This window comes from Plectropomus leopardus, chromosome 22, assembly GCF_026936395.1.
Source record: "Plectropomus leopardus strain MGB_pleo_1.0 chromosome 22, ASM2693639v1, whole genome shotgun sequence".
Classification (NCBI taxonomy): domain Eukaryota; kingdom Metazoa; phylum Chordata; class Actinopteri; order Perciformes; family Serranidae; genus Plectropomus; species Plectropomus leopardus.
In genome coordinates, this window is record NC_142197.1 from 18,791,828 (window position 1) to 18,818,094 (window position 26,267).

General features: G+C 39.8%; 1 protein-coding gene across 3 annotated transcripts in view; it reads left to right on the plus strand.

The window, feature by feature from the left end:
• Positions 1–26,267, plus strand: part of strip2 (striatin interacting protein 2) — a 43,905-nt gene that overhangs the window by 13,912 nt on the left and 3,726 nt on the right. For 2 of the 3 annotated variants that reach the window (XM_042511718.2, XM_042511720.2), the window contains exons 4-21: positions 3,688–3,822; positions 4,311–4,431; positions 6,028–6,096; positions 7,521–7,627; positions 7,972–8,099; positions 9,398–9,586; positions 11,439–11,489; positions 16,985–17,217; positions 18,853–18,918; positions 19,001–19,064; positions 20,125–20,196; positions 20,821–20,895; positions 21,053–21,150; positions 22,245–22,371; positions 23,477–23,577; positions 24,990–25,056; positions 25,177–25,281; positions 25,517–25,721. In XM_042511718.2, the coding sequence (XP_042367652.1) occupies positions 3,688–3,822; positions 4,311–4,431; positions 6,028–6,096; positions 7,521–7,627; positions 7,972–8,099; positions 9,398–9,586; positions 11,439–11,489; positions 16,985–17,217; positions 18,853–18,918; positions 19,001–19,064; positions 20,125–20,196; positions 20,821–20,895; positions 21,053–21,150; positions 22,245–22,371; positions 23,477–23,577; positions 24,990–25,056; positions 25,177–25,281; positions 25,517–25,721 (2,013 nt within the window). The remainder of the gene's footprint in view (positions 1–3,687; positions 3,823–4,310; positions 4,432–6,027; positions 6,097–7,520; positions 7,628–7,971; positions 8,100–9,397; positions 9,587–11,438; positions 11,490–16,984; positions 17,218–18,852; positions 18,919–19,000; positions 19,065–20,124; positions 20,197–20,820; positions 20,896–21,052; positions 21,151–22,244; positions 22,372–23,476; positions 23,578–24,989; positions 25,057–25,176; positions 25,282–25,516; positions 25,722–26,267) is intronic. The other variant, XM_042511719.2, reaches the window with a different exon arrangement.

The following is a 26,267-nucleotide window of genomic DNA, read 5'->3' on the forward strand; positions in this document are numbered from 1 at the left end:
TACTTTATTTGATTATTTTCATCTTTAAATTGGAACTTTCATACAAACAAAAAACTGCTTCACATGAGGCAACACATTTAATGCAGTAACACTAAGATTCTTTTAAAATGGAAGTTTTAATGTTCCTAAAAACACAAATTTCAAGTGTTTCAGGTGTCTGTATTTACAACTTCAATCTCCTCCTCCATGTTTTACCAAATCATGTTACCGTCTGAGGTGGCCAGTTTAACAGGATCACAAGATCACACTAGAATCATGAGATCACATGAGAATCCAGCTACATATTGCCACAGATGAATAAAGAGAACTGGATACAGCGTTTGAAGCAGGCCTGCATGTATTCTTATGAAAGTTGCTCGACTGCGCATGAAGCCCAAAAAGTTTGACTTCCAGAATATAAAATTACCTGGATCTTCTGCATCGTTGGGCCCATAGAGCAAGCGCACCAGATTCTGATGGTGGAGGGACTAACTTCTTGTTTATCGCTCTGCTAATTTAAGCATAAAATGATTTTCGAAATGTTACCAGACTGAGTGGATCAAACACTGATAATGAAAGTTACTTCACATGGGCTTGAATGCTAAAGAAAAATTCTCCAGTAATTTGTGTTCTTTGGGCCCAATGGCATCACATAGCAGACCCCGAAGTGGTAATTCTACAGTTTGGCCTCTATGCCAAATAGGCGTCAAAGCCCATCAATTCTCTTTCGGGGCTTGCACAGCTCAGCCCAGTCCCTAGAAACAATGCTGGGCTTTTAAGGGTTAACTTAACCCCTGGAGAAATGACTCCTTTAACTATCAAGATTTGGTCCATTCAGTCTTATAACATTATGAAATTCCAGAAGAGCCACAAGATGAAATTATTTTATCCCCAGTAACGTCGACAAAGGGCTAAATTGGAGGTTAGTAGCTCGACCGACAAAAGTCTCTGATCTAATTTTCTACCTGGGAAGTCAAACTGAGTCACTATAAACAGGGCCCCGCCTCCAATGCTGTATCCTGTTTTTTTTTTTTTTAAATATACAACCATGAATCCTAGTTTGATAGCTCTTGCATTTAAAACAGTATTGCCAATTCTCAACCGGTGAAAACATTTCCACCAGTGCATTGTGTATAACAAACCTTTTTGGCAGAGTATTTAGCACTCCTCCTGGGGCTCTAACTTTACTCAACAGCTAACCTGAACACAACCTTATTTTTATTTATTTATTTATTCCACTGAAAAATTCACATAAAGTCAAATAGTTTTACCAGGATTACAAAATTGACTTTTTCCATATTTGACAACTGTGATCATGAAACCATTTCACCGCTCCAGTGCATTCCCCAACTTCACACTAAAAGCTGCGGATGTGTTAAACTCAGCTCAGCTCCGTTTTCTCACGTCTGAAGTGCAACACAAGCCAGCGCTGCTCTTCAGTGTGCTGCTGTGGGTTTTTTAAGCCAACCTGTGTGAGACGAGGGTGACCAGGCACATCAAAGCTCTGCTCTTTAAAGCTGTTCAGAGAATGAAGACGGCCAATCCTAACCGTGTGATTAAAATTTGGTTACGGGGAACAAAGCAGCTTTTCCAACATTAGTTACTGTCTGACAAGAGATTATGCCTGAAACCCGATAATTTAAATCATTCTGTCTCGGCTTTTGTTGAAATGATAACTTTTAATTCTTAGCGAAACATTAAAAAAAGAGACAATAAAGAATCATCATTTGTTGTAATTTCATCCAACATAGGGGTTTTTGTGGATGAATATGTTGTTTCATGTCATTCTGAGAGCAAAGAAGAAGCCACAAAGGTCGGTAGTCACAGTGGTATCTTTCCTTTTGGTCTGGAGACAAAGCGAGACAAGTTTCATCCTCTTCATCCGTCACACCTCGTCTCCAAGCTGAGCAGTAATGAATAGCAGGATTAGATGAGAGCTTCTCTGTTTTACAGAGATAGAGCACAGAGCTGCCTCTTTGCATTATAGTCTTTTCATTAGCGCATGTGTCTTTGTGTGTTCAGTCAGCACTGTATGTTAGTTGTCAAGTGGGTGGTTCTCCAGTTTGACTTGTACTCTTTGTGTATGTGTGTATATGTCAGGGCCACTGTCAGTGTGCCCATCAATGTTTTCCACAAATTCCCAAACAGTCACTCAACCAAATCACTGTGATTATCATGACACGTCTAATTTAAGCTCCTTACAGAAGAAGAGGAAGTTTTTCTAGGGACGGTACTGGAATTAGAAAGCGTTTTTGTTTCCCTGACATGAGTAGAAAGCACAAGTCAGAATATCTTAAGGAGAAGAAGCACTGAGCTCTACTGATCATGATGATGTTGCACTGCTTAATGCCCATTACAGTCTGTGTAATCAAATGAAGAGTCTAAGAATAGAAGACTTACACTGTTTAAAAACAAATAGGCTTGTGTCTTTGCCAGAGAAGGCGTGCATTTCTTTAAATGGTTTTTTTTCTGTTGTAGTAGCAGACGTACATATACTGTATGTACGTCTGGTTTCTCCTCATGGTGCCACAGCCGCTGACTATTAATTACTGCTCTTTATGCGTCAACACTCACTAGCTATTAGCTCTTTCCAGAGCCGATTCAGTGGGCCTGAACATAAGGTTAAAAACTAATGACAGAAACATCAAAGCATCAGTCAGTCTCTATTTACATGCACATTTTACAGCATGATTACTGTGAACATCCAGATCAAGGTTACACTTTGAGCAAGATTATTTGCAGTCACCCGATTTCCTAAACAATTTAATATATGAGATATTAAATTTACCTCTTGCGCGAGATTTATGACGTGCAAGAGGTAAAGAGTCAGAGAAACACTATGGGGACTAAACACAGAGAAAAACTGCAGCTCAAAAGCACTTCTCAAAAATGAGACCCCAAAATGGCATTTATTGGAGCATGCAGACTTGTAGTTAGCTTGTAAGGTCGTTCTTATTCTTTGAAAATGTTGCTCTCAATAAAATTATACTACATTATACACTGGGGCATAAATAATCTATTAAAGCAGATGATAACTAGTACAGTGAGTGATAAAAGATAACAGGTTCAAGAACTACAGTAAGCTAACGAGCAAGGTTGCAACAATAGGAAACTGTCACAATACGATAATGGATACGATATAGTGGTGTCAAGGTATTACAGAATTATCATTACAGTGACCAGTGATGAAAATAGAAGGTTTTTTTTAGTTAAACTTTTTATAACTATAACTGAAACATGAAATATTTTTTTAAAACAAAAGTGTGTATAAAAAGTCTTCTTTTTGAAAATAATAATAATAAAAATGATATTTCCATCCAGTTGCACTTTTTTTTCAATTATGTAAATAAGCAAACGTTCATTGTATTTGAAAACTTTTCATACTGCAGTATACCTTGAAACCACTATACAGGTATACTGAGTATGTAAACGGATGTTTTGATACAGTTTTGCAGTTGTTTTTGGGTTCTTCATTCTCCTGAGGCATGCAAGAAAAACAACGCTTTCTTTATGTACTCAACATAACAGGCGCTGAGTAACTCATGTAGAAATGGTCATTTGGGGGGTAAAGTAATCCTTTAAGATGCAGACATATTGCGGTAGCCTACACTGACTTGTCTAAGGCAGAGTAAAAAAAACAGAAGTGAACTGAAAAGAAGTGCCTCTGAAAATAACCTTGCCCGCTGTGTTGCTGTGTCCTTTCTGCAGCTCGAGGCAGGAGGTGGATCGAGCTGACGGTGGAGGAGCAGAGGACATATGTGATGAGGCTGTTGGACGCGCTGGAGGTGACGGACAGAGACAAGAGGCTAAAGGTGGCCAGGGCCATCCTCTACTTGGCGCAGGGTGCGTTGGCCCCATACAGCACAACCAGGGATAGTGTTTCACAGCAGCAATTTTGTCTCGTCAAAGTAGAAAAAGCACAGGTGTTACGTTGCAATTCCTTTCACTGTTAACTTTTTACTTTAACAGAAACTTACTTCTTAAAGTTATCAATATTAAATACAGCCTTGTTAAAACAGGGCGTGCATACACATTTATAGCTTTGAACAAGCCTATATGGTTATGCTCTGCACATGATAATAAACAGTCCTTGCTCTTAATACATTTGTCAGCACACAATACTTTACATATACATGTATAAAGTATGATTTATGCTGTCATTCACCTATTCTGTGAGAAAAAGAATATAGTGTTTGTTGTTTAAAAGCATTCAGTTTAAAAAAATTAAAAAAGTAAAGTGCAAACACGCTGGAAACATGAAAAAAAAAAAGCACCCAGAACTAATATAACACTCTGCTTGTGTTCTGTTTTCCCCAACATCTTTTCCCCAGGAGTGTTTGATGAGTGTGACACAGAGGTGGATGTGCTCCACTGGTCCAGACACAATGTCTTTCTGCTCTATGACATGGGCATCTTCACGGCCCTGCTGGAGCTGCTCAGCATGGAGATAGAGTGAGTAGATGTGCAGAATATGCCGGGGATATGTGAGTTATTGAAAACTTTTCTTGAGTAGTCTTATAGGTGCAATAAAATGCCATCAAAACACCCTCTTTTTTGAGACCAATGACTATATATAATGATGGACAATGTGTCGAAAAATTCCCATTTAAAAAAATTAACCCAAAATATCCCACATTTGACTGCTGCCATCTTACACTGGTAGCATTATTTTGAGCTAGAGTCTGCACAGTAGCGATCTCCACGGTATCAGGTTCTTGTTGTCTTAGCATCCTGACCATCTGCAGGAAGAACCAATGATTTTAAGCAAACAGCTGTCAAACATGATGTCAAACTCCCTTTTAATGCCTCTGCACCAGCCATGGCCGGCACTAAGTTATAGTATCAAAATCTAATGAAGCATCAAATATATAACTAAAAGGTACAAGGCAGATGTATTTAGATTTGTCCGTAAAAGCGGCTCTATCTTTTGGAGTCAAAGGAGGAGTTAATGAGTCTCACAGCTTGGGGAATGAAGCTGCTCCGTATTCTGGTGGTACAGCAGCAGATACTTCTGTATCTTTTGCAAGATGGCAGCATGGTAAACTGTCTGTCTTTCAGTATACTTTGGGTTCTGTGCAGACGTCTCACTTCACCAATGTCACTGATGCTCTGTAGATGGGAACCATTGATGTTCTGGCTTCACTTTTTGGGAGCTGTCATGTTTTTCATCTTTATTACAGGGTCTATGTTTGACACAAACAACATTACTACATTGTCGCTTTGACCTTGAGCGGTGTCTGTATTAGTTACATAAATGCACTAATTATCTTCATGCTGTGTTTGTACACTAATACCATTGCATGATTTATGCAAATTGACCTCAGTCTCAGTAAAATGAAAAAAAAAAAAAAACACAGACAGGGCAGAACTTGCCCTTAAGAGAGGTGTAAAGCATTGAATATCTTTTTAAAATGTGTCTACCCTCAGGTAAAGGCCAGCGGCAATAAAAGAGGGGAGAGGGCTGTATACAGGATCTATAAGTGGTTGTCATGTTGCAGGTTGAAGCCCTGGAAGAGTCAATGTTTCCTTCTCGCTTACAAGATAAAAACTCTCTCTGTATCCCTCCATGTTTGAAGCTCTGGTCCCTCGGTACACCCACTCGTTCCCTCCCAAGGTTCACTGGGATAGAAGGACACATAAAGACACTGAGAGAGTGAAATGCGGAAATACAATAAACACACCGTCTGTGATCCGCACTTCAAACCCCTCCATCGAGGACACACTGTACGGCAGCAGGTCCTTCAAGTCAGCTTTTGTTGCTGCTGGTGTCAGCCTCAGTTGGGAACCAGCACTTCTTTGTTGTTACATAAGCTGCTCTGAGGCATCATGGCACAGTGTGGCATATCAACATGCTGCACAGCCGCGCATCGCAAGCAAGCCAATCAGGCAAATGCACACACAGCGCTGGTCACACAGATAGCATGAAAAAGGAACCACATTAAAAATGAGAGTGTGGTTGTGTATGTTTAAAAACTGGTCATTCATTGTGTGTATGCACTGAGTTGGCTCTTAAAATGTTGTTATTTACTTGTGTTTTGGTGTCTGCAGTAACAACCAGGCATGCAGCAGTGCAGTGAGAAAGCCTGCCATCTCCCTCGCAGACAGCACAGAGCTCAGGTAAGACATATAACCACATGACGCACAGCACATTCCTCCCACTTCACATAAGAAGAAAAGCTTAAAAGTGTAAACATATTTTTCAATTCCTAAATTTATGCCTGTAGTTTTGCTCTTTTATGCCTTTGCGCAGCTAATAGCCGAGGCCGGAGGAATTACGTTTTTGCATTGTCCGTCCATCTGGCACATTCTTGTGAAGGCAGTATCTCCACAGCGCCTCAAGGGAATCTCTACAAATTTGACACAAACATTCACTTGGACTCAGTGATGAGCTGACTAGATTTTTGTGGTCAAAGGTCATAGGTGAAGGTCACAGTGACCTTACACTACTTACTTGTGAAAGCAATATCTCAAGAATACTTTTAGGGAATCTCTTCAAAAACATTCACTTGGACTCATCGATGAGCTGATTAGAATTTTGTGTTCAAAGGTCTAGGTCACTGTGACCTTGTATCCGTCTCATTTTTGTGAACGCAATTTCTGAAGATGGCCTTAAGGGAGTTTCCTCAAATTACCGCTTGGACTCAAGAATTAAGTGATTAAGGTGGTTGAAGGTCTATGGTCAAGGTCAAGGTGACCTCATACAACATGGCAATAACTCAAGAACCTTGGGTGTCCACCTCGAAACTGTGCTGGTTTTGTAGACCTTCTGTGTTGCCGAGGGAAAATGTGTGTGAAGCATCCATGTTTTCACAGACACGGATGTAAACTTGAAGTGCAATTTGACTGGTGCGTAGAGTCATACAACCGCGTAGCCGTATATCTAGGTCCTCAAAATTTCCTCATTCATTTCAATATTTCTCCAGCACCCCTTCCTCTTATCAGGCCATGTTTACACGCACACATCTAATCCACAACATTCAGTCTTTGTCTGTCCCTCACATTCATTCTCTACTTCTGCTTAATGGAATTGATTTTTGAACAAAACTCCCTGCACACACACACACACTCACACATATACACACTCATATGCTCACGCATACACAGAGCTTCGTCTGTGCATTCCCCAGTTGAACACTTGTAAATAATTACAGGCTAGAGGAGAAGATTTGCTCCTAATTGCTGCTGCAAAATTGAAAACCATTATAGTTATTTTGAACTGAGAGGCTTTGTTGAGCGAACAAAGCGTTTAATGCATAAAACACCACCTGACTTACATCAGGTAATTATCAATGGGTGATGCAGAGACTACAAATCATTTCCTCTCCCACTTTTATGCACAAGTAGGTAGCATATAGTCCTCTGGCTCTTGCACCTCTCTATCATTGTGAGTCATCATTTCCTCCATCATATTAATGTCTTTGGTACTTGTAGACCTTTCAGGCCAATTATTGTGGCTTTAGGCACCAGATAATTGCCGACCACTCACACACTCACTCTCTCTCATGTGATCGAGTTGAGAACTGTGTTTCTTTTCCTTGCAGAGTGCTACTCAGCATCATGTACCTGATGGTGGAGACCATTAGAGTTCAAACAGAGGACGACAGACCTGAATGGAAAGCGGCAAGAGAAGCCTTCAAGAATGAGCTAGGTGTGTTTGTGTGTATAGAACAAATACAGGGCACTTCTGCAAAAATATGATCTTGAGGTTGTCAAATATTATTGTAAATATATTTTTATTGTAATTTATGAATTTAACCCTTTAAAATCCAAGCAATTTGTTATGATTGCTTTTAAAAACCTAAATTAGCCTAACGTCAGTGCTGACATTGTTGGCTCTCAATAAACCATTTTATATTCCTTTGATGAAAAAAACAAAAATCACTGCTTCATGGCTATCAGTTAGTACTTTGAAAGCACAGAAGAGTAACAGGTGCATTCATATATCCATGTGTCCAATACAAAAACCCAGATTTTGACCATTTCCCCGTTCAGGGTCGCCTCTGTACAATGGAGAGCCCTTTGCGCTGCTACTCTTCACCATGGTGACCAAGTTCTGCAGCATGAACGCCCCGCACTTCCCCATGAAGAAAGTACTGCTGCTGCTCTGGAAGACAATACTGGTAAGAAGCACATAATTATCAATCAAACATTAACACACATTCTCTTCATATCCTCCTCTTTGTTTGTGCTCTGTTTGTTAGTATGGTTCTTTTGGCTCGTTTACTTATTGGGACATAATAAGAGTTTTGAATGTTGCCCACAAAATGCAAATCTTTTAATCAGTGACCACAAAGGGGGGAGCAGGGGATAATTATGGGGAGATCAGGTCAACAGTACATACTACATAGAAGTGGTATACATCATCTGAAAGCTGGGAGCCCGAGGATTAGTGTGTTATCATGTGTCAAGTTTTTCTCATTCATGTTTAGAGTGTAAAGGGGCCTAGAATGATATGAATAAAGTATATGATGTCCATTCCCATACTCAATTATGACCCATAAGTTGATGTAGCAATTTTTGGGTTAATATCATTTTTTTACACATATTTGGTGCTATATTCAAGCATTGGAGCAAGAATTGCTAAAGTTGTAAAAAATCACACAAGAAGTGATTAGATGGTGTGCACTTCTTTTCTGGAAACTGCTGACATTCCCCTTTATTATCAATTTACCTGTAAAATCAATGCATCCTCTGAATGTTCCAGGTCTTTCTTTTGTAGTTGCAGAGTTTCATGAGGTTGTGATTATGCTAGAGGTCAGAGTAGGTCATTTTAGCAAGATCAAGTTTCCACTACAGTAAAATTGCTACTATGGAGACAAAAATCACACTTGAATAAAACTTGGGCTCACAGAATCAACACAGGTCTCCAGTCACACTAAATGGGGAAATAACACATATGTACTGCTTTAGAATCTGCATAGTTATTGCCAAAAATTGCATGGGACTATCATAAAATAGGCATGTCTGTAAAGTGTTATTTAACCTCCTTCTAGACACACAAGCATCACATGGTTGGATTGCACCGTTGGATAGCACCAATGAATTTAGATTTTATTGTTTTATATGACACCAGCATCTTTGCTGTTGCTTTATACCTGCTAGAGCTTCTGAAAGACAGTAGTGTTGGCCGAGGATGCCGGCTTCCCTGCAGAGTGGAATAAGTTAAAACGTTACTACCGATAGTTAGTAATGTATATTTAACACAAGTACCTGCAAAACACACAGAATGCATGTACGGACTTGCACAAAAATTCCACTTTTTTTTACAATTGCCTATCCATAAAATACTTTGAATGTCTATTACATAATAAATTGTAGGCTGGTGAAGATACATCCACGTGTGTTCTGTTCCTCCTAACTCCTCACTGCACCTAACTCTGTGAATCACTGCGTTTCTGCCTCCATCCTTGTCTTCCAGTTCACCTTGGGTGGTTTCGAGGAGCTTCAGGAGATGAAGGTGCGGGGCCGGGAGCGTCTGAACCTACCTCCGCTGCCGGAGGACAGCATCAAGGTGGTCAGGGCCATGAGAGCAGCCTCGCCCCCGGCTTCTGCTATGGAGCTCATTGAACAGCAGCAGCAGCAGAAGAGAGGCCGTCGCAGCCGCAGGGTACAGAACCCCTCCCATCCCACACACTACACACATTCAGAGCTTATCAGTAGTTTGTGTTACTTTATGGCCACACATTATACTGTACTCCTTATCTAATGCCTCACATAACACTTAAAACACACATACTCATTTACAGGGTTCCCACGATCCCGGAAAACCTTGAAAAGTCATGGAATTAACGAAAACCATTGAAAGTTTTGGAAAAGTCAAGGACTTCATTGTGTGAAATGTAATTGTTACAGTATTTTAGGGGTGGAAATCACCAGAGACCCAACAATACGATATTATTACGATAAATAGGTCACAATACAATATTATTCCAATTTTAAACTTGTTGCAACACGTTAAGCATTGCTATATCATATTTTACAATATATTGCAGTCAGTTTTTTTTAACAGCAAATTATAACATTATGCTGTATTGACAATTTCTTCCACCACTAATATAACCTTCCACATTATGTAACTCAGTGGCAACTTTTTTTATGTGACCGTTGTACGTAGTTGTAAATATGCGTCTGTGTATGACGTTTTGACTACCATCGCGTACGTTTCCTTATTTTCTCTCATTGTTCCATTTCTCTCTCCATGAATGCCAGCTTTATGAAAATAAGTGGAGTTTGAATCAGATAAGTTTGAAAAACAGCGGGTCATTGATTTGTATGCCTGTATGACAGCGTGTTTTCAGGTTGTACATCTGGCCAGACTTTTGGCACATTCTCATGAGCATGATATCTCAACAACACCACGAGGGAATTTCAAATTTTGCACAAAAGTTTGCCCGGACTCCACGATGAGCTGATTAGATTTTGGTGGTTATAGGTCTAAGGTCAAGGCCACTGTGACCTTATCAGTCTCATTTTTGCAAATGCTATATTTCAAGAACATCTTGAGGGAATTTCTTCAAATTTGGCACGTTTGAGTAGACTCCAGGATGAGCTGAGTAGATCTTTGTGGTAGAAAGTCAAGGTCCCTGTAACCTTGCGTCCATCTCATTTTTGTGAACACAATATCCGAAGATGACCCGGAGGGAGATTCCTCGAATTTGGCACAATTGTCCACTTGGGCTCAAGAATGAACTGATTAGAATCTGATGGTTGAAGGTCAAACATTAAGGTCATGGTGACTTCATACAACATCTTTTTTGCTATAACTCAAGAATCTTGGGTACCCACCTCTAAACTGTGCTAATATAGATCTTGTGTGTGTGAAGCATCCATGTTTTCACAGACATGGATGTACACTGTAACTGCAAGTTGACTGGTGCATGGAGGCGTGCACCCGTGTGGCGGTATATCCAGTTTATTATTATTATGAGTCCTTGAAAAGTCATGGAAAAGTTTGAAATTTTGTCCATGAAAGTGTGTGGGAACCCTGCTTTTCACGATACATATTTAGACAAGAGGACATTTTCATCTGCATTTACTGAAAACATTTAGTCAAAAACAGGAAGTGCTAGAAGACCATTATATGTGAGACTGTTTCAGAGGGCAGAAGTGTGTTTGGTAACTTTGACCCTTTAACAGTATAATTGAACTGTATCACTAACATGGCACAATGCTCCCTCGGTCTAATTTTTCCATTATTTGCCTTTTCATTGTTAAACAGCTTCATCTGTTTCTAGTAAAGTGACTTCCTTCTGTAACCCGCCCTCTAACTCTGCTGGGTCAGGTTTTCCAAAACTTCTGCAGTGCCAACATCACTGGTTCTCTGTTGTAAGTCAGTGATGCCAGAGATGATCTTGGTGCTGGGACGGCTTTGTTTCCAGTAGAGCTTTGACTGGACTGGCTCTCTTTCTCTCTAATTGCCCTCTGGTTTCTCATTGCCCCTCTTCCTTGTGTCCCCACAGAGTGCCTTTGTTGATAGCTTGGAAGGAGACAGTCCCTTTCCCAAGAAGCAGGTCTTTACCCACAAATTCCCTCTTTTTCTTCTGCATTTTCTCTCTGCATTGAGCTGGACTTTTTGCACCCCTCTCCCACGTCCCTGCTACCTTCTTTTCTCTCTCTTCTTTCTTCCCTCCTCTTTTTCTCTTTGTGTTTTCTCCTCCTCTTCTCCCCCTGCTATCATTTCACCTAATCCAGTCATATCAGATTGCAACAAAAAACTTAGGATGCAATGTTAACATGTCAGAAATATTACCCTTTTTGAACACTGAAAAAAATTTTAGCAGTGTTTTTAAGCTTTATATATATATATTATATATTTATAAAGCCTGTTGTCTAGACAGTCCAATCTATGGACAAACTCTACTTTAGTGCAGTCCTGCTCTCTGACTTATTTCTGATAAAAGGAATAGTTTGACATTTTAAGAAATGCACTTAAGCCCCTTTCCCACTGTACAAAAACCCTGCTAACATGTGCTTACATCTGGCTTTTGTCTTTAGTGGGAAAGGTTACAATTGGTATTTACTGCTGGATCAAATGACTTCAGTAGACACAGGTAATCGGCTCCAGCTCCACTTGGAAGTGATGGAAACATGACAACCAGTTGGCAGGCTAATTTTAACCTCTTTTCCAGCACAGACGTTGATAACTTCTGCGAATCTTTGCCACAATTTATGGCTGTCTCCCCCTAAGCGGCGTTTGAACATTGTTCTGAATTAGTCGGCACTGACTTCGAACAGATAAAAACAAGAAGTAACCAACCACCGCAAACTTTTCACTGGCCTCCATGCTGCTTTCTGCTGTTTACCAATCTTTTTTGTGGTTTATTAGTGATTTTGTGCATGAACACACCAGAAAATAGAATAGAAAGGCATACTTGTCTACTGGCAATGGGAAAAAGTCTATCACCTAGTTTTTAGCAGTTGTCCCTGTTAAAAAAAACAACCTTTATATATGTGCCAATTTGGATGGTAAAATGGTACTGTTTGGACTTTTTGCTGAAAGTTCAATGAGATATCACTTTCTTGTCTGATACTAAATGCAAGGCTACAGCAAGAAGCTGCTTAGCTTAGCTTAGCACAGGGGTCTTGACTGTTTTTCAGGCCAAGGACCCCTCAATTGAGAGAGAGACGGAACAGGGACCCCCTGCTACATATATAAAGTTTCATATTAAACTGGGCCACCAATAATGTGAAGGGAAGCCTGAAGTACCATCTATAAACACACCTTGATATAGTTAATACAGCACTGAGCTATTAAAATAATTATTATTTAAGGAATTTAGATATGTATGCATCATGGATGAATTAGACAAGGACTCATGGGAAACATGGTTAATGTTGTGTACAGGTTTTTTTCTATGAATAGGCTGATTGATCTGTGCTAATAATATATTGTATTCATGTTAATGTGTATTTTCAGACATTTTAATTTTTGTAAAAAGCCCCCTGCAGTAACTCTGGGAACACCACTAAGGGTCGCAAACACCCTGCTGAGGACCTATGGGGTAACATAAAGCCTGAAAACAAGGGAAAACAGTTAGCCTGGTTAAAAAAAAAAATTGCTGACCACCACCGCTAAAGCTCACTTATTATCATGCTCTGTCTTCTTTGTTTCATCTGAACAAAAGAGTAAAAACAACAGTTTGTGTTTGCTGGATCTATTTCTAGGCTTCTCTGCTGTGATACAGAAACAACAAGACTTAAATCCACCTTAGCGTACAGACATAAGATTGGTATCTCATCTAACTCTCTCGAGAAGAGATCAGATGCCCACTTTACCCAAAATGTCAAACTAGTCTTAATTTGATTGTCGCCTTATGCATGTTTTCTTCCATTTTTTTCACCTTTCATTTGGTCTCCTCTGCTTGTCTCTTCCTATTACTTCTGCTTGTGCTTTTTTCATACTTTTAATTGCTCATCCACATATATTTACATCTTCCACTCCCCTTGACACAAAGGAATCTTACTTTTATCCCCCTTATGTTATAAAGTCCTCCTACTGTTTTCTTCCTATTCCTTTTTCTCCAAATATTTTTCTGCTTTTGTCCTCCTGTTCCTCATCGTCCTCCCACTCTCCTTTCCTCCATCGTCTCCATACTTATTCCACCATTTGTATCTCCTCCCTCCTCACCATCCACTAATACCTCACCACACTGTCCCTTCTTCTACTCTACCCTATTTCTTCCTCTCCTCTTCCTCTCCTCTTCCTCCTCCTCCTCCTCCACTGTGGCCTGCTCAGTACGGGGGGGAGGGGGCGGGGTTTAGAAGACAGGGCTGACTTGCTGGCTGTTGTCATTGGCGCTGGAGCGGTCACTATCCACCGTCCCGTTAAGTCACTTCAGACATCTACAGTAGTAGCATCTCCCCTGTAGATTTCATCACATTGCTCCCGGGTCTGGCCGCAAAAATCACCTCGCACTGTAGACTCTGGACTAGGGGTCAATGTCCTTAAAATGCATTCATTGAGAAGGTGAATTGAGATCGTCATGAGCGTACTCTCTCCTCTGCAGGCGTCGAATTTGGGTTTCAGTTGACCTCTCTCTCACATGGATGTCATTGAAAGCGGTTGTCCCCTAACCCTGATTAGAAAACCACTACAGTAGCTTTACCTCCCACACAGCAGAGAATGGCTTCTCCATAGAGAATGGCTCACAACACGGTTTCACCTCCTCCCTCCTCCCTCCTCCTCCTCCCCATACACTCACTTTACTCCTCACTTAGTCCAGCATTAGTACTATCACTGGCGCACCATACATCGACTGCACTAGCTCGACTAATGTCCAGAACGCTGACTCATGCCTGATGCTTGCAATACTGCCACAGTCATTCATTGGAGAAATTGTTTGGACTTCGATACTGTGCGTGTGTGTGTGAGAATGTGTGTTTTGAACTGAAATGGGTTTGTTTGTAGATTAGAGCTCAATTCAAAGTCTTAGCTTTGTTGGGCCATGCTTGCTTTTTTACTTGTATCAGAAATGTGTGGTAAGTTAAATCAGAAATGTTGCTTGTGATTGCTGTGGTTACTTTTGGACAGAGCCAGGCTAGCATCTCCTAGCTGTAGCTTCTTTTTCTTTTTTTGTTGTTGTTGTTGACATTTTTCTTTATTTGTTTTCACTTACTAGCAACAGTAGTCACAAAGTCAACTAGGTTAAGTACATTTACAGACTGAATCTTTTTATTTCCTTTTTTTTTACAACATAGAAACAAAAAAAAACAAACATAGATCATGGGGTGTTTGAAATAAATAAAAATAAATTAAAGAGTTGAATATATAAACAAAGCTTATTTAAAGAAAGAAAGGGCGTTTTGGGCAAATATACATTTTCCATTTTTTCCAAATTTCTTCAAATTTAGTTTCTTAAAGCCGCATTGAAAAGGTAATCCTTTCCATTAAAAATATTTCAGAAGTAATAATCATTCCAGTTCTCTATGGATGGGGCTTTTGGCTGAAACTATTTCCTTGTAATTCATTTTTTTAGCAGCTAAACTCAGTATCCCATATAAGCACTTTGTTTTAATAATGGTAGGTGTTGTAAGCAAAAGAGCAAAAAGGAGCTCATCCCACTTAGATGTAACTGTTGTCCCAATTAAAGTCACTAATTCTGTATAAAAACAAAACAAAACAAATATTAGTGGTTAGTGTTCTGGGAGCCACATTTCCTCAAGCAGCTGGAATTGCCTGAGTGATGAGACTTCCGAGCAGGTGCAATAAAAAGTCTGCTGAGACTCTTCCAGCCAAATGTCCTCCATACTGTAGCTTCACATTTACAGACAAATAGAGTGCTGCTGAAATGAGTCCTAAAACCCAGAAATGACTTTGCGTGTTAGTCCTCGTGGATCCCTCGTCTCAAAATCAGTGGGTATTTTTAATGTGTTTTTTGTATGTATAAGGTCTGTGATTAATACATGCTTAAGAGACTTTCATTTTTTGTTTTGCCATATAAAATACAACAGTTAATACCCCACTCATAAATTTCAAACTTGTGTGTGTCTAAAAATAGGTGGTTGCTAACAAGATGGTAAAAAAGACCACAGAATGTTATCACTGCAAACAAAACTTAATGGCTTTATTGTGGTAGCAACATTGAAGTCAATTTGATGGTGGTGTAGTTCAATTATAGCCTAACGTTAGTTTTTTACTTGTGGCAATTTCATTTATGTGTCAATAATAATAAAAGTGGTACTTATTTGTTGAGATTATCTTGCTGAATAAAACATGGAAGAGTCATATGCTTTTTTTGGATTGCTATAGAGCTTATTTTCTTACTTTTGAATCCGCCCACTCCACTGAGTTCGAGTTGACTAGAAGTACAACCAATAAGGGACGTAGGGGGGCTATCGGATCAACCAATCGGTGTTATTATTGTGACTAATGTCATTGTCAAGTGGTGCGCTGGAACATTTCTGAAAGAAAGTTATGACCTGTTGATCTCGCCACCATTCGGTCACATGGTTACGTTGTTCATGGAGCTCTTTAGTTGCAAAGAAGTCCCTACATTATGTATGTTGATTACTACACTCATATTCTATAGAAAATGAAGTGTAGCAAAGTTGACAGCTCTGTCTGATATCAGGCAACTTATTTTCTGCAATCATGCAAAATCCAATGAAAAAATCCCATTTGCTTTTTGTTCGAGGGAACCACGTGACGCTAACTCTTAGGTTAATTAACCAACAACAAAACTTCAGTCCTGCAGCAAACGCAAGTAGTATCTATTTTATCATCTCATTCTGCAGTAGAGAGAATATTTCCCAAAACGTCTAACCTTTAAAAAAGGTTATTGTGTGTACCAGTCCTTTAGGATACATCACACTGCAAGCCTTAATATTTGATTTTGATTTATTCCCAAAATGGGAATTAAATGTTATTACTTACTAGACTGCTCACATCTGATATATCAGAAATCACTCTGTCAGCAGCTTTCTTTAGTGCGTCGTCTGCAAGAAGCTCACCTAGGTTGTCCTCTTAAGACTGTTCCCACTAAGGTTGCATTCTGCAAATTTGTTTTTGTTTTTTATAGACTTTATATGAATTCAGTGGGTTTTTTGTGTTTGCAGTCACTGACATTAAAACACAAAACTGCTACAGAGGGAATCCCACGCTATCTGACAGGAGCACAGAGTATACAGTACTTTCTGTATCAGCTTGTCCTAATTGAAACTACAGTGTATGATGTTTACACTGAGGGACATATTTAAACTTAACAATGTCTTGTGCATCACTATAGACCTTCCCCTGAAACTTTAAATATTTGGTATTTTTGGAAATAAAGAGGGTTTGAAGGATGTTTGGCTGCACAGCATGAATCTGCTTGTTAAAAAACACTGTTTGGTAAAGCTATGTGATGTATTTGGGTCATTCCACAATTTTGTATTTTTACGGCTGAAATTTACTACATTATTAATTTGTGATGGGTCAGTTACTCCACAGTGTGTTTATAGGTCAATTTATTCTTGACAAAGGCAGCCCGTCCAGTGCACTTAACCAACTGTCCTTTTTCTGTCTCAGCCATTGGTCAAGCAGGACAGCCTGGACACGTACAACGAGCGGGACCCCTTCAAGAATGACGACGCCCGAGACGAAGAGGAGGACCCAGAGGACACGGACAGTGGCATTGAGGGAGAGGTGGACCCCTTGGACAGAGATGTCATCATCCAACCCCCGCCTCCGCCGCCTCCCCTCAGACCGCCCACAGAAAGGGTCAACTTCCCCAAGGGCCTTCCTTGGGCCCCTAAAGTCAGGTCAATTGTACAGTTTTCATTTCTGCCCTTAATAGTTTGAGTAAACACTAACTGAAGGAATACTTAAACCCCTAAACGACCATTTGTATACTCACCGCCATGTTACAATGAATACGAGAAGAAAACTTTTTTTTTCTCGCATACTTCTGGTGAACGAAGAATCCAAAAACTGAGAAAATTCTTAATGAGTTGAGGCCATAGGGGACCAAGTTTAACAACAGCATAACAAGACATCTGTTTACAAACTCTCACACACCTTGTGCAGTATAATCCAAGTGTTATTTATACAGTCATATACTCAATATTTCCCAAACAGACAGCTCTTTATGACGAGGAACTGAATGGAAAATTAAATTTATCTGTACTCTCTACAAAGCCAGACTCCATTGAAAACGAACATTAATTTTACCTTGCTGAACGCAGGAGCTACTGGTCTACTGCTGCCTCGATCAGTTCGTTTGTTTGTCTTAGTGTGTGACTTCAGTGAATCCGACCTCGACCTTTAAAATGTCAAACACAGTCACCTGGCCCCCCATGGGCACATAATAATTGTAAGCAAGCAAATAAAAAGATCACATAAAAGCAAGTCTATAAAAATGGGTTTGAAGTGATTTGAAAGCAGTCACTGATACATGCAAATGGTCATTTGGGGGTGAAATATTCCTTTAATTGTAAAACACTGGTAAACTGTATTTGGATTTTGGACAGCCTTTACAAAAATAAGCTGCTGTTACATATGTCTCTTTTTAAAGTTTAAAAATGTGCCCTCTTACAACTTAATTTTAGGATAAATGACACAGATTATATCCATACACAATCCTAAAAGCCAGAAAAGAACTGTTAACACTGATCCTTTACACAGAATGGTGTTAAAAACTGTTAAAGTGAGCCTTTCTATGATGAATAATGCTGATACTCATTAGTGTTGCTGCTAAAAATGATCCTTGACAGGTTTTTTATCAACTTGAATGCACTTAGCTCATATTCCACAGAAAGAAACCTCCAAATGATTGTTGGCCACCTGCCATCTTGACCACTATAGAAAAAAACTTCCCACCCACAGCCAGGACTTACCACCATTTGGCTGGCAGCTGGTGTCAGTTTCCCACCCTGATTCTGTGCCACCATTTAGAAGTTAATACAAAATTAGAAAATCCTCTCTCAGTTTCCTCTTCCTCCTCGCTATCATCTAGCAATACGCTCTCCATCTGTGTATTCCTGACAGCAGCGTGAGGTGTCTTCCCAGGGTGCTGTTTCTGCTTTGGGGACATGAATAATGCATTTAAAAGAGGACACAAACATTTTACAGCAGTCCATTTATCGTGCATTCGTTATCAGACAGCCTATATTTTGTCTACCTTGTAGTGAACCATATCATCAAGTGTGTGTCTTTGTGTCAGAGTGCTGCAACATGCCGGGCTGATTAAGTGCTGATCAGTGGGAGGCTCGCAGAGCGCAGCAGCTCACAGCGTGACTGATGAGATTTGAGAAAGCTAATGCAGTTGCTGTCGTACGTTTTTTGTGTGGGTGTATGTACACACATGCAAGTGGTCCCTTGAAAAATGCCTGTTTAGTTGCTTGTTCACATGCAGGTGTTCTTAAATCTGACTGCAGCCTGTCTCTGTGTGTGTACAGGGAGAAAGACATCGAGCACTTCCTTGAGACCAGTAGAAACAAGTTCATCGGTTTCACTTTGGGAAAGTAGGTCTTTCAACTGAGACAATACAATACTCTCAAACTATTGTCCTCCCTTAGTTTGGTGTAACTGTGTCTTGTTTTGCAGTGACACAGATACCCTGGTGGGATTGCCCAGACCCATCCATGAGAGCGTCAAGACTCTTAAACAGGTGAGTAGAGGAATCACTGCGTCATGTAGGAAGACTGACAATTGTTTCGACAGCTCATGATTTCCCAGTAGTCCAAAAAATGCCCCACTGGATCAAAAAGCCATTTGTCCAACAGGCCGTCAAGGCAAAAATGCATTCCTTCGAAGGGCTGTTTCTCAGAAAACAGACTTTATACTACAGAAGCGGATGCCTAATTATTACGCAAAATCTTGCGAACAGACTCTCCCTGTGATTGGCTAGAGCTCATCTCCTTTGTTGGTTGGGATGGCGAGGTTTAGGCATGATGAGTGACATTGGTAAGGGTTAAGGCAAGAATATCAGGGTAAACTAATCTGAGGTAGAATAGAGCAGGTTATGCCTTTGAAATTTTAATTCTCTTTTTTAAGAGTGTCCTGGCCAAGAGAGGCAGCAACAAAAGTTACAGACAACATGGAACAAAAATACAAAATCAAAATGTACTCTAAAACTAAAACAATATAAAACACAAATCGAACACTAAATGCTCCCCATCAACTGGGGGGAAAGAGGGTGTGAAACATTAGGAGGCAAGGCCGACTTATTGTGGGCCATGAATCTCTCTACCTGTATTGAGCGTGTGTATTTTCGGAGCTGTTGTCTTTTCGGGCTAACAAGCTTTCAGACAAATGGGCCCTCTGCCCAATGGGACCTTTTATGGACATTTGGGATTTGAAAATAATGGGCCGTTGGAACAATGACATGATGGCACCTCATGTAGCTTCTTTCTTTCTATATCTCACTATTCAGTCGTCCAGTCACTACTACACAGATTCACATTCCCATATGTCCTTCTTCCCTTCCTCCTTTGCCTCGGCTCATTATGGACAGAGTGTTTCTTAATCAATACTCTCCTTCTGCTGAATCCCCTGACATCGACATCCCACTTAAAAATCCATACCTCCTGTTTTAACAAACTGAGAAGTGTACTTACACAGAAAAATCCCCCTGAGAGTTCTCAACTCTAATTAACACTCCCTCTAACACCTTTATGTGTATTTATATCATTTTTGTTATATTGTTATAATTTTCTTGTCCTCTCCAGCACAAATATGTGTCCATTGCTGAAGTCCAGATCAAAAAGGAGGACGAGCTGCAACAGTGTCCAATGACTCTGGTCAGTAAAGTCATATGGAAATTTTGTACTAGAATTTTCTTAATCGTGACAGTCAATCTGCCTTTTTCTTATGTTTTAAAGTCACACAGATAAATAAAGTTAATTTTTAATGTGGTGAATATTTAATCAAGGTAGAAACAAAACTGTTAGTTTCTGGGCCTGAGCTGTTTGTGCTCATGATTTAACCCTTTGAAACCTGGAGTGACATGGCTTTGCTTGTGCTGCTTTCAGACACCTTTCACAAGTATTTAAACCCTTTGAACCCTAAACAAATTGTTGAAATTTCTTTCAAAAACATGAAAAAAAAGCAATGAGCAACTTGGTAAGAACTGTACCACAAAGCAATTAGTAGATTTAGAAATTTACTTTTTAAAAGCAAAGGGAAAAATGTCTCGGGGAACAAAGAAAAAGCTTTGTAAAAATTATATTTAGAATTATCATAATTGCAAAAAAACTATTTTCAGGTAATTTTGTTGTTCTTTTGACTAATCTCTTGCTTATTTTTGGGTGATTTCATCATGTGTTCGTCATGTTGTTGCTCATATCATTTTTCCCATGTTTTTGAAAGAAATCAAGCACATGTGCAGGTTTCAAAGGGTTTTTTTGGTGTTTTATGTTTTATAGGGCGAGGAGGAGGTGGAGGAGACGCCAACAGAGATGCTGTACTTGGGCATGCTTCCTAATCTCTCCCAGTATGTGGTGAGTGGCTCTGAATGAATGTTTTTATGGTCACCCACCACCACTTTTTACATCAAATTTCACATCACATATTTTTCTCTGCATTCACACCATCTTGTTACCAAATGTGTTTTTCATTCGGCCTTGGTCTAATATTTTGCTTTGTCGCCTGTGTCAGATTGCCCTCCTGAAGCTGCTGCTGGCTGCAGCTCCGACCTCCAAAGCCAAAACTGACTCCATTAATATCCTGGCTGACGTGCTGCCAGAGGAGATGCCGTAAGTACTTTAAAAAACAGTTTGACCTTTGAGTCTTTCTTCCTAATGGTGCTGTTTTTATGCATCTGCATACATTTAGAGCCGCATTAAGATCTGGCAGCTGATAATAAAAGTTAGTGTACAGCAATTTTTCACAAACTCCTGCAATTTAAAGATACTTTAGTTTAATTTTCTATTGTCTTTTAATGAGGCATTATTTTTATGGGTTGTCCATCCGACCATATGTCCACCCAATTCTCGTGAATGCAATATCTCAAGAACTTCATTAGGGAATTTCTTAAATTTGGCACAAATGTCCAACTTGACTCACAAATGAACTTGGTGGTCAGAGGTCATGGTCACTGTAACCTCACAAAACATGTTGTCGGGCCATAACTCAATGGGGGTTTGGGGGTCCTCCCCCTGAGGAATTTTGAGTGTAAAAAACTAAATTTCCTGCATTCTTGTGCATTTTATACTGTTATTTGTGTCATCTCTGAATTAATTCATGGTGTAGATGTCTTAAATCTCATCAAAATAAAAGTGCTCTGCTACGTTTATGTTTCTACTGGGGGGACAAAAATACATGTTCAAAAAATTGACAGAGACATGACCCCTGCATTCCCCTGAAAACTGCACTTATGTCTGCAAGATTAGTTTCCTTTTCTGACAGTTAATGGGCAAATGGATTGAAAAAATGTTCTCACTCTGGCTTTGTTTTTGGTCTACAGTGTGGCCTAGTTTTAGACTAGCTGACACTCAACCCGGGACCTGAAAGGCAGTTTCTCTGTTTAGAACAGAATAAAACCACTCAACTATAAACATCCATGTCTTTGACATTTAAGTGGCTGAAATCTGTACTTCTATGTCTTGATTTGACACTCTACACTATTTCAGCTTGTCAGTTATAGCTGGAAAAACCTCAGATGCATCGACGACTGACTAGTCAGAATATCCGTTTGTTTTCAAAGCAGGGCAAACTGTTGGTGATGTTTGTCTTTTACTGAGACAAAGCTGTTTTATTTTAAGTGTGAAGGCCTTACTGTGTGAGTTTGTGTGTGTGTGTGTGTGTGTGTGTGTGTGTGTGTGTGTGCGTGCGCACGCTTGTCCTCCAGCATCACAGTCCTTCAGAGCATGAAGCTGGGAATCGACGTGAACCGTCACAAGGAAATCATTGTGAAGGCCATCTCAGCTCTGCTGCTGCTGCTCCTCAAACACTTCAAACTCAACCATATTTATCAGGTCACACACACACACACACACACACACACACACACACACACACCTCCATTCCTCCCTCCTCGAGGCACCTTACATTACCATCATTCTCTCCTACATTATTCTTCTCTCTGTACATCTCGCCTTCCCCCAGCACACACATACTCCAGTATCCGTGCACCTCCCCCCAATGCTACCTTAACTACCCTCCACCTGATTATCCGGTCAAGCGTGCCATTACTTTCCTCCTTTCATCCTCCTCTCCACCCCCCACTTCTGGGCTTCCATCCCCCAGCCTGTCACCCCACAACCTCCTGCATCAGCTTTATAGCTCCTCTGTTAATCTTACTCAAACTGATTCAAAGAGAGAATCTGGTCTAAAATCTGCTCTTTTTTTTTTTTAAAAAAAGTATTTTGCCCCATTTTAAAAGCTTGTATCTTGTTTTATATCCACTATCAGTAGCTCGGGTCAGTAGGATGGGGATATTTGCTGTTGCTAGGAAGGGACATTCCTTCACACTCTGACTCTGCTGCTCTGTGGATATGAATAGGTGGCGCCCTCTGCTGCCACAAAACAAGATCACATGTAGACAGCAGAATGCTGCAGTCACAGCAAGGAGTCAAATCAATCAGTCTTGTACATAATTTGGCAACAGCATGGCTGTTTTGAGGATACATTTATAACATAAGAATAGAAATCATAATACAAAGACAACAGGGCAAAATATAGCACATTTTAATCAACCACAGAACAGCACAATTGTCTCTGTTTTTAATCTTAGCAGAGCTTATTGGGTGAGGTGGAGGATTTATAGAGCTGTTTTCTGACCTTCACCCCACACAGGAAGCTCATCAATGATACAGGATCATCAGCTACCGGATTATTTTTCCCCCTCTATCCTCTCTTGAGATATAGATTTTCCCTTCTGGGGTTTGAGACATCAACATAATAATCAGAAATGTCTTTCATCTCATCTCATTTAGGTCTTTAGGACTACAAGAGAGGCATCATAACTAAGAAATAAAAGTGTCAAACTTTTTTCTGAGTTGCATTTTTAGTCATTCCTTTTTTTCCCCCCAAACTGTCAAACCTAACTATTCCACACTGCCGCCTCCTCTTTTCCTGCAGTTCGAGATCGTCTCCCAGCACCTGGTGTTTGCCAACTGTATCCCACTCATCCTCAAGTTCTTCAATCAGAACATCATGTCCTATATCAGTGCCAAAAACAGGTAGGATCTTTCTCTCTTACCTTCTCTCTTACACTGAATCCTCACAGAAAGCACTGCACTTCTCGATCTGCTGTCAAAGAAAAGATGACACAGGAACATTGCATTTTTGTGCCACCAGAACCAGTAACTCATACTGAACAAAGCTCCCACGTTAGTAATATTACTGTACCTTTAATGTGCTCGGTGGACACACGGTGTGTTTGTGGATCTGCCAGTGACACAGGTAACCAGGTATTGTGGGCATGACAGCAATTTTGCCTGAATCAGCAAGTTTTCAGGGGAGGTACAGATGGCATCACAGCAGCGATGCAATGATTCAGGTGTGAAAGGAAAAAAATAAACAATAAGCCACAAATTAGCTGACAGGAGTCTTACACAGCAGGTGAAAGGGCCAGTTCAGGCTCTTTTTAAATTTAGGGACAATACTGTGGTATAGTAGACTGGACTGTATGAAGTCTGAGTGAATATTTTTGTGTGGCACCTGGCATACAGATGAGCGGAGTTCAAAGTGCTTCACAGATAACGGACTGAACAAGTGTAGATCGTAAAAACAACAAACATACAAAAAACAATTAAACAATTTGAGACCAATGCATGTAAGGACATAAAAATTATTAAAATATAATTTAATAGATTTAAAAGCTATAATAATAGTAATAGTAGTAAAATGGAGTTAAATAAAAACTATATTAAAGAACTAGATAAAAGAGATTAGAAGGACTAAACAATACTAAAACATATGACAGTAAAAATCAGTAATGGGGATAAAAAAATTAATAATGATAATAATAAGATAGTTAGAGATAGACCAAAAACTAGATCAAATGGATTCAAAAGACAAAAAAACAGAAAATAAACTTAAAAAGGGAGATTTAAATTAAAACATTACTACTACTACTACTAATACTACTACTACTACTAATAATAATAACATGTTAAAAAAAATTACAATGCAAATACAATAAAGTGAATAAAGTATTGTAAATAATATTTAGAAATGAGGATTTTTCATAAAAGATTTGTATTAATCTGGCAAAATTTCATTACACTTGCTTTCATCAGTATATCTGGCAGACATGTCCTCATGTATTGTAATGAACTAATATCATGTTTTACAGATGTCTGTTTGAATTTTTGTGTCGATAAAGTCGTAATGTAAACCTCCTTACATCTGTCTAGTATAAACACTGTAGTCTCAGTTCAATTTGAAACTATCACGGAACTCAATGCAGGAAAAACCCAGTAAACCATCAAAAGCCTGGCTGAATGCAGGACTTTGAGCCCATCAGAGCATTTGCAGTAAGTGATGCTACTCTATATAAAGTGATGGGTTGATTTGGATCAATCATTGATGTTTTCGGATGCCTGTGTGTGCGTGTGTGTGTGTGTGTGTGTGTGTGTTTTTGTTGCAGTATATGTGTGCTGGACTTCCCACACTGTGTGGTCCATGAGATGCCTGAGCTCACAGCTGAGAGCCTGGTGAGTGAAAACACTGTCAGCGTGACACCTGATTGATCCTCCCTGGATGAAGGTCAAGGCCTTCAAGTGTATTCATGACCTTTTGTGTGTGTGCGTACTTTGTGTGCGTTTGCTTTTTAGGAAGCAGGAGACAGCAACCAGTTCTGTTGGAGAAACCTGTTTTCTTGTATCAATCTGCTGAGAATATTAAACAAGCTGACCAAGTGGAAGCACTCCAGGACGATGGTGAGTAATCCTGCGCCACTGCGAAGACAAATAGAGTGGGATTTTCCACTGGCTTCAGTGTAAAATGTACCCGTCCTAATGAGTCTGATAAATCATATTGTAATTTTTAAAGCAGGCGGAACAGCTGGCTCATTTCTTCAGGTCTTCATGAATGGGCATTTTGTCTGCAGCATGCCCCTTGTAGATAACAGCATGCTCAAACATGCTTTTAGTTCATTTTATTCTCGCCTTTCAGATGTTGGTGGTGTTCAAGTCGGCGCCCATCCTGAAGAGAGCTCTAAAGGTGAAGCAGGCCATGATGCAGCTCTACGTCCTCAAGCTGCTCAAGATCCAGACCAAGTACCTGGGCCGCCAGTGGAGGAAGAGCAACATGAAGACCATGTCCGCCATCTACCAGAAGGTCCGCCACAGGCTCAATGACGACTGGGCCTACGGAAACGGTACATTTACAAAATGTTTGAACTGTTCACTTTGAGTTTAGCTGAGCTGGTAAAGAACTGATTTGGCACTTGAAAGAGGAAATGGAAAAGTAATTTGCTTTAACATTTACTTCATTTATGAAGTCAGGGTTCTCTTTAGATATGATCCTTCACATCCCAGATTAGTCAGTTTGATGCCAAGATGGCCACAGTTTATTAAAAATTACATGCCTCAGGTTCATTTTAGATTCATATGCCTCTGCACGGGCGATAGCAGTGGCAGGAGGCGTTATGTTTACAGGTTGTCCATACCATTCTCGTGAATGCAATATCTCAAGAACGCCTTGAGGGAATTTCTTCAAATTTGGCACAAACTTCCACTTGGACTCAACAATGAACTGATCAGTATAGAGTACTCAAAGGTCAAGGTCACTGTGACCTTACAAAACATGTTAATTCTAGTAATTTTTGATTTGGTACTTTTTGTGCAACATAGCAGTGGATGCTTTTTCTTTCCTTAATAATAATAATAATAATATTAATAAATATTATTTATAAATTTTATTT